The following is an 11,864-nucleotide window of genomic DNA, read 5'->3' as shown; positions in this document are numbered from 1 at the left end:
AATGATTTTTTGTTTCATTACATTTTTTAAAATATAAAATAATTAACTCTATTAATTGAAATAGGATATTGCTAACCTACCCATAATATTAGACGATCTCATCTATAATTTCTTTGATACACAAAAAAAAAACATTAAAAAATAATAAAATAATTTTAACATAGTTGTAACATTAAAATAATTTAAATAATAAAATTTAATGTCATCAAAAGTTTAGCTTTCTATTCTATTTTCAATACACAATAAAATTATTTAATGATTTTTATATTATTTATGCATTAGTAATTTTCATTACAAAAATTATTATATAGTTATACATTTAATTTAAATATTATTGTATTATATTCTCTTAAACCACATCGGTGTTATAATATTCACATTTGTAATATAATTTTATTTAACTGCACTACAACTAGTTAACCTTATATTATTATTTAATTATTTTAACTTTTATTTCAATATATTAAATAAGATCAAATAAATTATCAATTACTATAATATTTATGAAAATTTTTGTTTTCTAAATAAATAAAAATTACATTAATAATCATTAGAATCAAAATTCATTTAATAACATACTTAACAATGAATTTTATGTTTATTAATAATACCTTAACCAGTGTCCTAACCTAAAGACACAGGTTGATTAAAGAATAACTAATAATGCCTATTGATTTTATTAATCTTCAAATTTTAAAATTTATAAAGACAAAAATATTTTTTGAAAATTTTAAGTAATAACTCTATAATATAAAACAAATATTTTTAAAATTTCTAAGAGCTCTATTAAAAAATAATAAAAAATACATATATGACATATTACTAGTTTTATGCATTTATAATTAATTATTTCAGATATTGAAATATTGTCTATTTATTCTTTAATACAAGTGATTTTGTTAAGTTACGAGAAATGTTGTTAAAAAGGTTATTGAGAAGTAAGAGAAAAGAGAAAAGAAACTCAATGAAGACTCAATACTTTAATTTTTTGTTTTAAACTTTTTAGATGTTTAACATTATTTTTTATTAGTTTTTGTGTTAATTTAAATTTGTTTATGTTTAATTATATTTTAATTTTTAACAACATTAAAAAATAGTTATTTTATTATTTAATTGTTTTTTTAATTTTGATGGGTGAGCATTAAATAAAATATTAAACACAATTGTATAATATTGGACATTCTTGTCCTTTAAATAAAATAAATTTGCCTTAATGATTATTAGATCAGATTTCATTTAATATCACACTTAATTATACACATTTGTAAATTCAATATGATTAATTATCCTTAACCAATGTCTTAATAATATAAATCCATAAATCTATGATCATGTTTAAGGTATAAAGAATGATCCTTAATTACAATACATTTATATTGAAATCTGAAATAATTAACTCTGATAAACATAGTATAATTCATATAATAGATTATGTAAAAAAAAAATCGTTTTTGTCTTTTATATTTACTATCTATTCTAAACCCAAAACAAACACTTTTCTTTTTGTTTATTGCCTTTTATGTTTATACGAGATTTCTTTACATTTAATTATATTTAATTTTTAACAACATTTAAATGAAAGAAAACAGTGATAATAAGATTAAAATTATTTTTTTTATTTAATCATTTTTTAAATTTATTTTATGGTGTGGATATATAGGGATACCATATGAACCCGTTCCTTTGGCCCGAACATGTGACAATAATAGTATTCTACATTTATATACATTTTGATAGCAAAAATTGATGAAGCAATATATAAGTAGGGTTTAGAAGGGGTTGGGTTGCCTTCTGGGTCAATTGTTGGAGGAAATGAATGAAAGAACAACCACGGAGAGGAAGGTGACGAGAAGAAAAGCAGAAGAAATGAATCCTCGAATCAAAATCTTGTTGTATGTGCCCTTAAAATCATCCGAAGCTTTCACATGATCCTTGATGAACTCCTTTAACTCCACAGACAGTGCAAAACCACTCCCAATGGCTACTCCCAGACACAGACTAATTACCTGCAAAATTCACATCCATATATATTAATGTCGAATACTTTCTATTTTTCTATATTTTAAATGCATTTTCATTTCCTCCTACCGAGATAAAATGATATGTACATCTCAATTATGAACTTAAATATCAATGTGATCACGTAACAGTTCAATAGGAGATAACACACTAGATTCAATATTGTTAACATCATAAGAATTAGGTTTTAAATTTAAGGATTAATCCAAAGTTCAGTTATCGAACTTGTACTAACACAAAAAAAAAGCTTTTAACTTATGATATTTTTGGCCTTTGACGTTTGTTCAAACTTCAACAACGTATTGGATGACGTTAAAATTAAGGTCGAAAATATATACCGACATCGATTAACATCGGAGGATTGGACAACAAACGTGCATTTTTGCGTTGAAAGAAGGAAAAAATCTGCTATGTTTGAACACGTGAAGCAACTATGAAGTAACCATAATCAACTAAACCCGAAATGGGTATGGCATGGCCATTGAATGGGCAAAGCAGTCAGTCTTAGATGCATTGTAGATTTTGAAACACATCACCTAAAACTGAATCTCTTCATAAAAATAAACAACAAAGATGCCAAAGTGAGAAATTAACGGCAAAGTGAAAAAAAAAAATTGAAACCCTAAAAGAAAACCATTACTAATTGGAAGCTAAGGGTTGACAGGTGAAGATTTGAAGATCTAACATTTGAGAAAAGTGTTTTTAAGGTGGTCGTTGAAGGAGTTGCTCGTCTGTTGTTGTTGTTGTTGGAAGTCGTCGGAGGAGCGGTAGAACCTCATCGTTGCTGCCACATGAATCTTGGCCAAAACGATCGGTGAAAACGTCAAAAAATGTAAACCAAAGGTGTTAATCAAGTTTCATTCAAGTTAAACGAACTAAAAATCACCTTTTGCGGTGGTGGAAAACTCGTCCTCGCTGTTGGGTCACTGTGGAAGAAGGAGAGCGCGAAGGAATAGGAACTAGAAAAGGGTTTCATGTTTTTTTTTAACTTGAATTCGACGTCGGATCTTGTGTGCACCGACCGACATTACTCAACATCTGTCACTAACGCTCGATGTTACTTGATTTCGGAAGTGGAGGGGTCGATGTTATTTTTTAAATTAACTTTGGTTAGTCTGACAACCGACATCAATTTTGACATTTTATTTACAAAAATGTTACCGATCATTTCTAACGTTGAACTTTTCTTGAACAGACGTGGAATAGGTGATGTTATAAACCATTTTTGCACTAGTGTTGAGAATCTACGTCAGAGTTCATAATATCATGAAAGTTTACTTTAGAAAAAAAAATATAGATTTAAATATTATAATAAAATATTAAGTAGAATAGATGAGAATACACTGAAATTACTCTTAATTGAATTTAATTATTCTCATACATACTTAGAATTCAAAATTATACTTGAACTATTAAGTATATTTTATGCGATAACATAATAATGAAAAAGCCATACCTTGTCTCCATATAGGTCAAATTTTCGCAAGAGTTCATTGTTTATGACCCTCTTCCGTTTAATTGCATAGTATACGGCAAATGGAAGCTGCACTACACTATATACGAACGTAATTGCTGCAATACCTACCACAAAGCTGCAGATTTTACATACCAAGAAGCTCTCGTCATTTTTACCAAACTATTAGCTTAGTCAAGCATAAATATTAAGGTTTTAAGAGCAAATTTACTAGTTCCTCTTAATTTTTCTAAGAATACGCAAAATTTATTGTTTTTATTTTTTAACAAAATATAATGTATAATAATTAATTGGATACATTAAAAAAATAGTTTGGATGGGTTACTTTTACCTGTATGAACTGAAATCATAATATTTGAGCTCTGCACCGTTTTGAAATGTGTAGTCGTTAGTAACGAGTAAGGCCATTGATACAGCTGAAGTTGCAAGAGCAAGTATCCTCAACGCAAGAATTGAGTTAGCCAAACTTTTGGTCACCATTTTTACTTCAAACAAACCTAACTCTTTAATTTTCCTTCCTATCTTCTTTTATACACAAAACAAATCAAGATCATTCTATTTGTTTCTCTATCATCTCCTTAAATCCAATTACTGCCATCAACATCTCTAGAACCAATTTTTTCCACACTCCATTACAGACAAACCCAATCACGCACCTATCTCATTTTCCTCACCACTCCCCATTCATTTTTCTTCCTTTAGGACCACACATACTAATTTTTTTTTTTATTTATAATTTTCATTTCAAAATAAAACTAAATTATGTTTTATCCACTTGGGGAGTTGTGGTCGTGTTGACTTGGATTCGAATTCAATCCATTTATTTCCATTTGATCTGAATTTATATTTAGTCATTTATTTTATCGAGTTAATTGAATTAAGGTTGTTTGGATCATATATTAATTTATCGAGTTAATTGAATTAAGATTGTAGATTTATATTAAATTAAAAAATTTAAATATTTTTTTTTTTATTTTGAATAAATAATATAAATATAATAAATCTTTAACTAAAAAATAACATGCACATTTTAATAATAATCATTATAATAAACTATGATTTTATATAAATTACAATTAAATTTTCACAAAATAGTATCATATTAAACATAAAATTTAAAATATATTTATAAATTTATAAATTTATAAATATTAATATAAATTTGGGTTGAAATATAATTATCTATTTTATTTGATTTTATTTATCAACATTATCTCCTTGTACAACCCAAGTCAAACTTACTTCAGATTTCTCCGTATTGGATTGGATACATATTTTTTCCTCAACCTTATTCTCGACATTGGTATCTTCAACTTTTCACCATTCATAACCTTTTAACATAGAGTGAAAATAATGTTTTAAATATCAACATCATTATTCACAATTTAAAATAAATAATTTAATTCATTTCAGTAAATATCTTCAAGCATGATTTCTTCTTTTTAAATAATTATAATTGTATTTATTTCTCTCTCAATCAAAATTCTGTACACATAAAAATAGCATTTACTAATGAAAAAAAAAAAAAAAACTCATAGACCTTTTAAATTGAAAAGCTCCATAATCTAATAAAGAATGTATCCCTTTTTTCAAAGGTGTACCAAAGGGGTATAACTAAACGAGTAAAAAGCCAAAAAAAAATCACATCAAAATCTTTGAAATTTTATTATTTTATCAAATTATTTAATTTTAATAGGAGTTGTAGGTACCATGAAAATTTCCAACCACTGAAATTTTGGATAGGTCAACTGTTTTTTCTTATTGTATTAAATTAGGTTCATGGCTTGATGGGTATCGTTTTCTGAGATTCATTAATTTCTATTTTGCAAGACCTCACACATCGGTCGACTGTTTTGTCTTATTGTATTGAACTAGTATTTGGCCTAGGGAAGGTCGACTCGCAGGCCCAAAAAAAATGCGGGACAGGTCAAGATAGTGACTCTGCAGATCTATAATGGTCCGGTCTGCATAAGTCTATAGTTCGTGCAGACTAATCTACAGTCCGTGTGGATCGGTCCGCAAGTTCACATAATAAAAAAAACTTGTACTTATATATATTAATTAATTTTTTTATGAACTCTTTTAATAACGTTCTAAATTTTTGTATAATTAGAACAGACAACTATTATGTATTTTTAAATGTGCTAAAATTTAAAGAATACATTGTGTATGTCATAGTATGAATATGAATATGATGAAAATGTTGAATTATCAATTTATCATCCAACTCCTCAAAGTCTTTACTTAATTTTATGAACTTCTTAAAGTTTTCCGATTTTTAATCATTAAAAGTTTTATCATAAAAATTAAAAAAAAAAAATAATTTAAAAAAAAGAACGGGTCAGCAATAACTTTTAATTAAGTTTTTGTCATTAGATTTTTTTTATTATCTGTATGACGTGGCAGTTATCCGGTTATCTATATGTCTCGTTCATTTATCAATATTGTAGATTTATATTAATTTTGACAGCAAAAATTGATGAAGCAATATATAGGTAGGGTTTAGTAGGGGTTGGGTTGCTTTCTGGGTCGATTGTTGGAAGAAATGAATGAAAGGAAAGCCATGGAGAAGAAGGTGACGAGAAGAAAAGCAGAAGAAATGAATCCTCGAATCAAAATCTTGTTGTATGTGCCCTTAAAATCATCCGAAGCTTTCACATGATCCTCGATGAACTTCTTTAATTCCACAGACAGTGCAAAACCACTCCCAATGGCTACGCCCAGACACAGACTAATTACCTGCAAAATTCACATCCATATTATATATTAATGTCCAAGAGCGAGGGAAAACAATCAGATACTTCCAATTTTTCTAATTTTAAATACACTTTCATTCTCTCACGTCGATACGTCTCGATTATGAAATTAAATGTTCATGTCAGCTTAATGGTTAGATATATAACACCAAATTTACAAATTTTGTTAATATAGATTTTGAATGATTTTAATAAAATTTTAAGAAGAGGATTTCAAATTTAAGGGTTAAATTCATTTTTAATTTCTAAAGTTTTACAAAATATTGTAATTTTTCTTCTGTCCTAAACTTTCATATATATTTATTTTTGAATTTAAAAAATAATGAATTTAATCATTTTAATTCAATGCCATCAATTTCTTTTACGTGTTTTAATTTAAATGTTTCAAATTATACAAATAGTTCAAAAGTTATCTTTGATTGTCATTTAACATGTCAACAAAATTTCACATAATTAAATTAAAAAATTATATATATACATAACTAAACTATATCAAAGTTAAAAACAAATAAAAAATCCAATTTTACGTTCAAGTTTACGAATAAAAACGTATTTAATCTTAAATTTAACTCATCCTTATCAAACTCGAAAGTAAGATTTACACCGCTATAAATTTGTTTCATATCTGATCAACAAGGAATCTTTAAAGACTTAAAACTCAAAAGTACAGTTGAATCCTAATACATATACTAAAGTCTTCTTTAATTTGTATTATTGAACTATTAAGCATATATATGTTATGTGATAAAATAATAATGAAAAAGCCATACCTTGTCTCCATAGAAGTCAAATTCTGGCAAGAATCCATTGTTTATGAGCCTCTTCTGTCTCATTGCATAGTATATGGAAAACGGAAGCTGCACTATACAATATGCACACGAAATTGCTGCAATAGCCACCACAAGGCTGCAGATTTTACATATCAATGACAACAATGAGATACACGAAGCTCTGGTATTTTTACCAAACATTTTTTCTTTTAGTCAAACATAAATATTTATTAAAAAGATATCATTATATGCTATAAAATTGTTTTACCTATTTATGATATCTATTTAGGATGTGACTTCTATCATACATAAAAAAAAATAGTTTGGGTGAATTTTTTTTTACCTGTATGAATTGAAATCTTGATATTTGAGCTCTGCACCGTTTTGAAATGTGTAGTTGTCAGTAACGAGTAAGGCCATTGTTGCAGCTGAAGTTGCAAGAGCAACTATCCTCAACGCAAGCATTGAGTTAGCCAAACTTTTGGTCACCATTTTTGCTTCAAACAAATCTAACTCTTTAATTTTTTTCATCTTTTCTTGCGTTCTTGAATACCCTTTTATACACGAAAACAAGTCAAGATCATTCTATTTGTTTCTCTATCATGTCGTTAAATCCAATTACTGCCATTTATTTTAATCCACAAAACCTTGTCCTCTTGTGTTTGGATCAAGTTTGCTGATAAATGGCAATTCAAAGCGTTCAATCAATCACCATTTTGCAAAATTTTTTATTTTGGCCGATCAACGTACGCACTTTTCTTTAAGTTTTTTGTTTTTATCGACAAAATGTAGAATTGGTCTCTTTTTGCCATATGTTAATTCAAAATTTGTTTGCGAACTCCATTTTAACAATAGTTTGAGTTATTGTCGTAAACAACGATGATAATTTTGTAAATAAATATAATTTTTAATGATGATTATTTTAAAAATATTGTTATTAAAAGAAAAAAAAAATTGTCAAAAATAATGAAGTAGTGATATATGTTCTTGAAAAAGCTAAGATTTAAGGAAAGGGAAGATTTCTTTGCTGACTTTTTTTTATTTTTACTGTTGTTTGTTGAGTATTAAAAGTATATTGTTTTGATATTTTAAAAATAATTTTAATATATCTTAAAATTTTAAAATTAATATTTATAAATGTAATTTGAAAATACAACAGATAAACAACAGATAAAAAAACATAATAAAAAATCCAAACTCAAATTTAAGTTTTCGATACTTTCTCCTATATTTTGCGAGCTGTGCTGATACAAAGGGATTGGTCCATTATTCTAGGATTCTGCTAAAGACGTTGAAGTTGACGACTTTGGTTTACAGATTAAATATTATTTTCTTTAAAAACAAAAAGTAACAAAAATAGGCATTTCTAATTTCAGATTTTCAGAAAACTATTTTTTTTTTCTTACCGAATAATACCTTCATTATAATTGCATTAAAACTTGTTGGAATTAGTTCGAAATATATTCATTTAGCTTTTATGTAAGACTCGATTGACATATTTAAGAAGATAATAAATTTAGTAAATAACATTAAATATGTATGAATTTATATATTCATTCTCATATATAAAGTGATTCTTCATTTTGATGTACACATTTATCTTTCGTCCTTAAATATATGTTTTAAGTAATTTTTTTAAAATTTAACCATTTTTTAATTTGATCACTTTTTTTAAATTTTATCATTTTTTAAAACTAGAATAACTTTTTATAATAAAAAATTACCTACAAAATAAATAAAAATTATCTATAGTAAAATTATAAAAATTATTTATCTTTATTTTTATAATTATAACAATAATATTTTTAATGGTTTTTTATCATAAAAAAAAAAAGTTAACACACGCACGTAGGTTACGTGTAGGCATGGAAATTTATTTTACAAGCTCTATTTAAAGAGAGCTAAATGTCTCAAATGAATTTAGAAAAGAACCAAACTAGTCTAAGGTAATTTATAATTTTGGAATTCTCAAAACACATTTTGTGGACTTATATAACAATTTTTGTGATATACTTAAATTTCAAGTTTATTGTTGTGTAAAAAAAAATTGGGAAAGAAATGTGAGTATTGCATTATGTTATTGAATGTTGATCATAAGCTAAATGTATCTAATATATTCCTTATGTATTATGTTTTTTACTTTAACAAGTTAAATTCGTTATATATATATATATATATATATATATATATATATATATATATATATATATATATAATTTTATGACATAGTTTCGATACTAGAAATCATAGTCTAAAACACATAAAACATACTTTTCAAATATTTAGAATTTCAAGTTAACATATATTTAAGAAGATCAAATCATTGATAACTATAGAAGTCATGCATATCAAGATATTTGGAACTCAGATATAAATAAAAATATATTAGGTGAAAAAAATATAAAGTTAAATGGACATAACTATTATTCTTAATTGGTACAAATATAGAGTTAAATGGATGAAATCGTGTTTGTACTAAATAATCTATTTTAATCACTTACAAATGTTGTATTAAAATTATCCATCATTAATTTTTTTTTTGTAGTTTTATAATTTTAAAATAACAGAATAGAGTAAAACGTGTAATTAATTTTTTTTTCTTTTCAATTTCATGCTTTGATTTGATGTATCTTTTGGTCATAATCTTTATAATTTTGTTTAGGCAAAATTCGGGCACAAAATTTTTGAATTAACTTAAAATATGATTCACATCAAATGCTTTATATAGGTTTAACTACTTGTAAGCTACAAAGTTGAATTTACTATAAAGTTTGATTTAGACAAGTTGAACGTTGAATCTTATTCATCGATTAAAATCATAAATGGAAATGTTGAATTGAGATTTTAATTTGACTGTCTTGAAGTAAGACACCATTAGTTTAATAAAGAAAATCCACAACTTGTATTTTTTTTTTTAGATAACTATATATGATGGTTAATATTTATTGAAAAACTTGATTGATAATTAATTTTTAGTGGAGTTTCTTTAATTACAACTCTTTTATTCACGAAGTTCGAATCCAAAACTATTATTGAGTTGGTATTTTTTTAATACTCAAATCCTAGAAAAAAGAAATGATTTGAGGCCAGAATTAAAAGTAAAAACAATATCAGATTGGTCAAAATACTGAAACTGAAATACAAAAAAAAAAAAAAAATCGTACTGTGAAAGTTTCAGCCGAACCCCTTTTTTTTTTTTTTTCCTTCTTTTAGTGATCTTCTACGGAATTGGATTCTCTGGTGATTTTATATTTATTGTTTCTCTACCATATTTTCATAATATATTGATTATCACTAATTTTAACGTTTTAAAATATATTAAAAGAATATTTAAAATATTAATATATATTTTTAATGTCAAATAAAAGACAATAAAAAAAATTAATAAAAAAAATTAATAAAAAATCTGGACTCATATTGGAACTATCAAAATCATAATTAACACTTAATATAATAAACAAAAGGCACTTTTATAAATGGTTACTGAATAAAAAAGGTGAATGATGTACAAATACTTTATCCTTTGAGGTTGGTGAAGACATCAGAAAAAGAAAGAGATGAAGTAGCCTTATTAAGGAGGTGATGATGAAAAACAAAATCATTTTCCTAATTAAAAATGCCTTTGCTTCGATTTCGATTGATGGAGGAAATAAGAGAAACAATGATCATAGAAAGACATGCAACAAGGAGAATAGCAGAAGCCACAATCCCTCGAACAAAAAACTTGTCATATGTCTTCCTTGTAGGGTCACTCTTTGGGGTACCCACAGAGTCAAATATGTCATCAAAGAACTTTTTAAATTCCAAACACACTCCAAACCCTACACCAACTCCTGTGCCCAGAAGAACACAAATTACCTGCAATTTCACACAACTTTTAGTATTTAAAATAATTTTAATTAAATTTTTGAGGATATAGAAAACAAAAATAAGAAAATTTAGGACCTTGTCTCCATAGAAATCAAATTCAGGTAAGAATCCATTGCGTATCAACCTCTTCTGCTTTACTGCATAATATATGGCAAATGGTAGCTGCAGTATACAATATGCACCACCAATTATTCCAACCACTGCTTCATACCTGCATTTTTCAACAAATTAAGGTTATTTTCACTCACAAATTATTATATTAGAGTTTGGTTTATATGCATTTTCTAACTATTTATGCATGTTAGAAATTTACACTATAAGATTTATGAAATTTATTTTTTGCCTCTAAATTAAACTATGTATGTTTTTTCCCTTTCTGTATTTACGAAAGTTACGTAAAAAAATCTCTTAATAAGCTCCATATAGAATGTTTTTCATGTAATAAATGGAGTTTTACAGTAATTATAATATAATTTTGTTAAGAAAATAACTTTAAGTTTAATTTTATTTCACAAAATCGACTTATAAAGTGAGATTCGGAGTCATATACATATTTTAAATTGGTTTTATCTCTAATCGATACGTTCAATGCACTTGAATGCAGAATTCTTACCTGAATGAATAGAAATCTTGAAATCTGAGCTTCGTTCCATCATCAAATTTGACTTTGTTCGTAAACAGTAAGGCTACAGATGCAGCTGAGGCTGCAAGAGCAACAATCCTCAGAAAAAGCATCGAGTTGGCCACAGGTTTTGACACCATGTTTGCTTCAAATTAAGCTATTCTTCTTACAATCTTGTGCACTAAAAAATCCCTTTTATATGCAAAACTAATAACCAAGACTCGGTTAATTTCTTTGTCTTTTCTTCGTTAGCTCCAATGCCATTTGTTTTATATAATCTGCAAAACCTCATTTGGATGAATGTTGGAGCAAACAGCAATGCCAATATATATATATATATATATATATATATA

General features: G+C 26.2%; 3 protein-coding genes across 3 annotated transcripts; all 3 read right to left on the bottom strand.

Moving 5' to 3' along the window:
* Positions 1 to 1,694: 1,694 nt before the first annotated feature.
* Positions 1,695 to 3,973, bottom strand: LOC114182033 (CASP-like protein 4D1). The gene is made up of 3 exons (XM_028068776.2): positions 3,825 to 3,973; positions 3,476 to 3,611; positions 1,695 to 2,006 (listed from the first exon to the last, which is right to left on the bottom strand). The coding sequence occupies exons 1-3, from the start codon at positions 3,971 to 3,973 to the stop codon at positions 1,797 to 1,799; spliced, it is 495 nt and encodes a 164-aa protein (XP_027924577.2). The 3' UTR covers positions 1,695 to 1,796.
* Positions 3,974 to 5,995: 2,022 nt separating this feature from the next.
* Positions 5,996 to 7,527, bottom strand: LOC114182032 (CASP-like protein 4D1). Its single transcript, XM_028068775.1, has 3 exons — positions 7,363 to 7,527; positions 7,020 to 7,155; positions 5,996 to 6,232 (listed from the first exon to the last, which is right to left on the bottom strand). The coding sequence occupies exons 1-3, from the start codon at positions 7,509 to 7,511 to the stop codon at positions 5,996 to 5,998; spliced, it is 522 nt and encodes a 173-aa protein (XP_027924576.1). The 5' UTR covers positions 7,512 to 7,527.
* Positions 7,528 to 10,625: 3,098 nt separating this feature from the next.
* On the bottom strand, positions 10,626 to 11,651 carry LOC114182030 (CASP-like protein 4D1). Its single transcript, XM_028068771.1, has 3 exons — positions 11,503 to 11,651; positions 10,965 to 11,100; positions 10,626 to 10,877 (listed from the first exon to the last, which is right to left on the bottom strand). The coding sequence occupies exons 1-3, from the start codon at positions 11,649 to 11,651 to the stop codon at positions 10,626 to 10,628; spliced, it is 537 nt and encodes a 178-aa protein (XP_027924572.1).
* Between the last annotated feature and the right edge of the window lie 213 nt (positions 11,652 to 11,864).

This window comes from Vigna unguiculata, chromosome 4 (assembly GCF_037176805.1).
Source record: "Vigna unguiculata cultivar grain cowpea cultivar isolate G323 ecotype 2 chromosome 4, ASM3717680v1, whole genome shotgun sequence".
Classification (NCBI taxonomy): domain Eukaryota; kingdom Viridiplantae; phylum Streptophyta; class Magnoliopsida; order Fabales; family Fabaceae; genus Vigna; species Vigna unguiculata.
This window is presented reverse-complemented; position numbering and strand designations above follow the sequence as displayed.

Coding starts and splice junctions, on each gene's coding strand:
- LOC114182033 (XM_028068776.2), bottom strand. CDS start 3,973: ATGGTGACCAAAAGTTTGGCTAACTCAATTCTTGCGTTGAGGATACTT. Junction 3,612..3,824: donor TATGATTTCAGTTCATACAG/GTAAAAGTAACC, acceptor TAAAATCTGCAG/CTTTGTGGTAGGTATTGCAG. Junction 2,007..3,475: donor TTGACCTATATGGAGACAAG/GTATGGCTTTTT, acceptor TGAATTTTGCAG/GTAATTAGTCTGTGTCTGGG.
- LOC114182032 (XM_028068775.1), bottom strand. CDS start 7,511: ATGGTGACCAAAAGTTTGGCTAACTCAATGCTTGCGTTGAGGATAGTT. Junction 7,156..7,362: donor CAAGATTTCAATTCATACAG/GTAAAAAAAAAT, acceptor TAAAATCTGCAG/CCTTGTGGTGGCTATTGCAG. Junction 6,233..7,019: donor TTGACTTCTATGGAGACAAG/GTATGGCTTTTT, acceptor TGAATTTTGCAG/GTAATTAGTCTGTGTCTGGG.
- LOC114182030 (XM_028068771.1), bottom strand. CDS start 11,651: ATGGTGTCAAAACCTGTGGCCAACTCGATGCTTTTTCTGAGGATTGTT. Junction 11,101..11,502: donor CAAGATTTCTATTCATTCAG/GTAAGAATTCTG, acceptor TGAAAAATGCAG/GTATGAAGCAGTGGTTGGAA. Junction 10,878..10,964: donor TTGATTTCTATGGAGACAAG/GTCCTAAATTTT, acceptor GTGAAATTGCAG/GTAATTTGTGTTCTTCTGGG.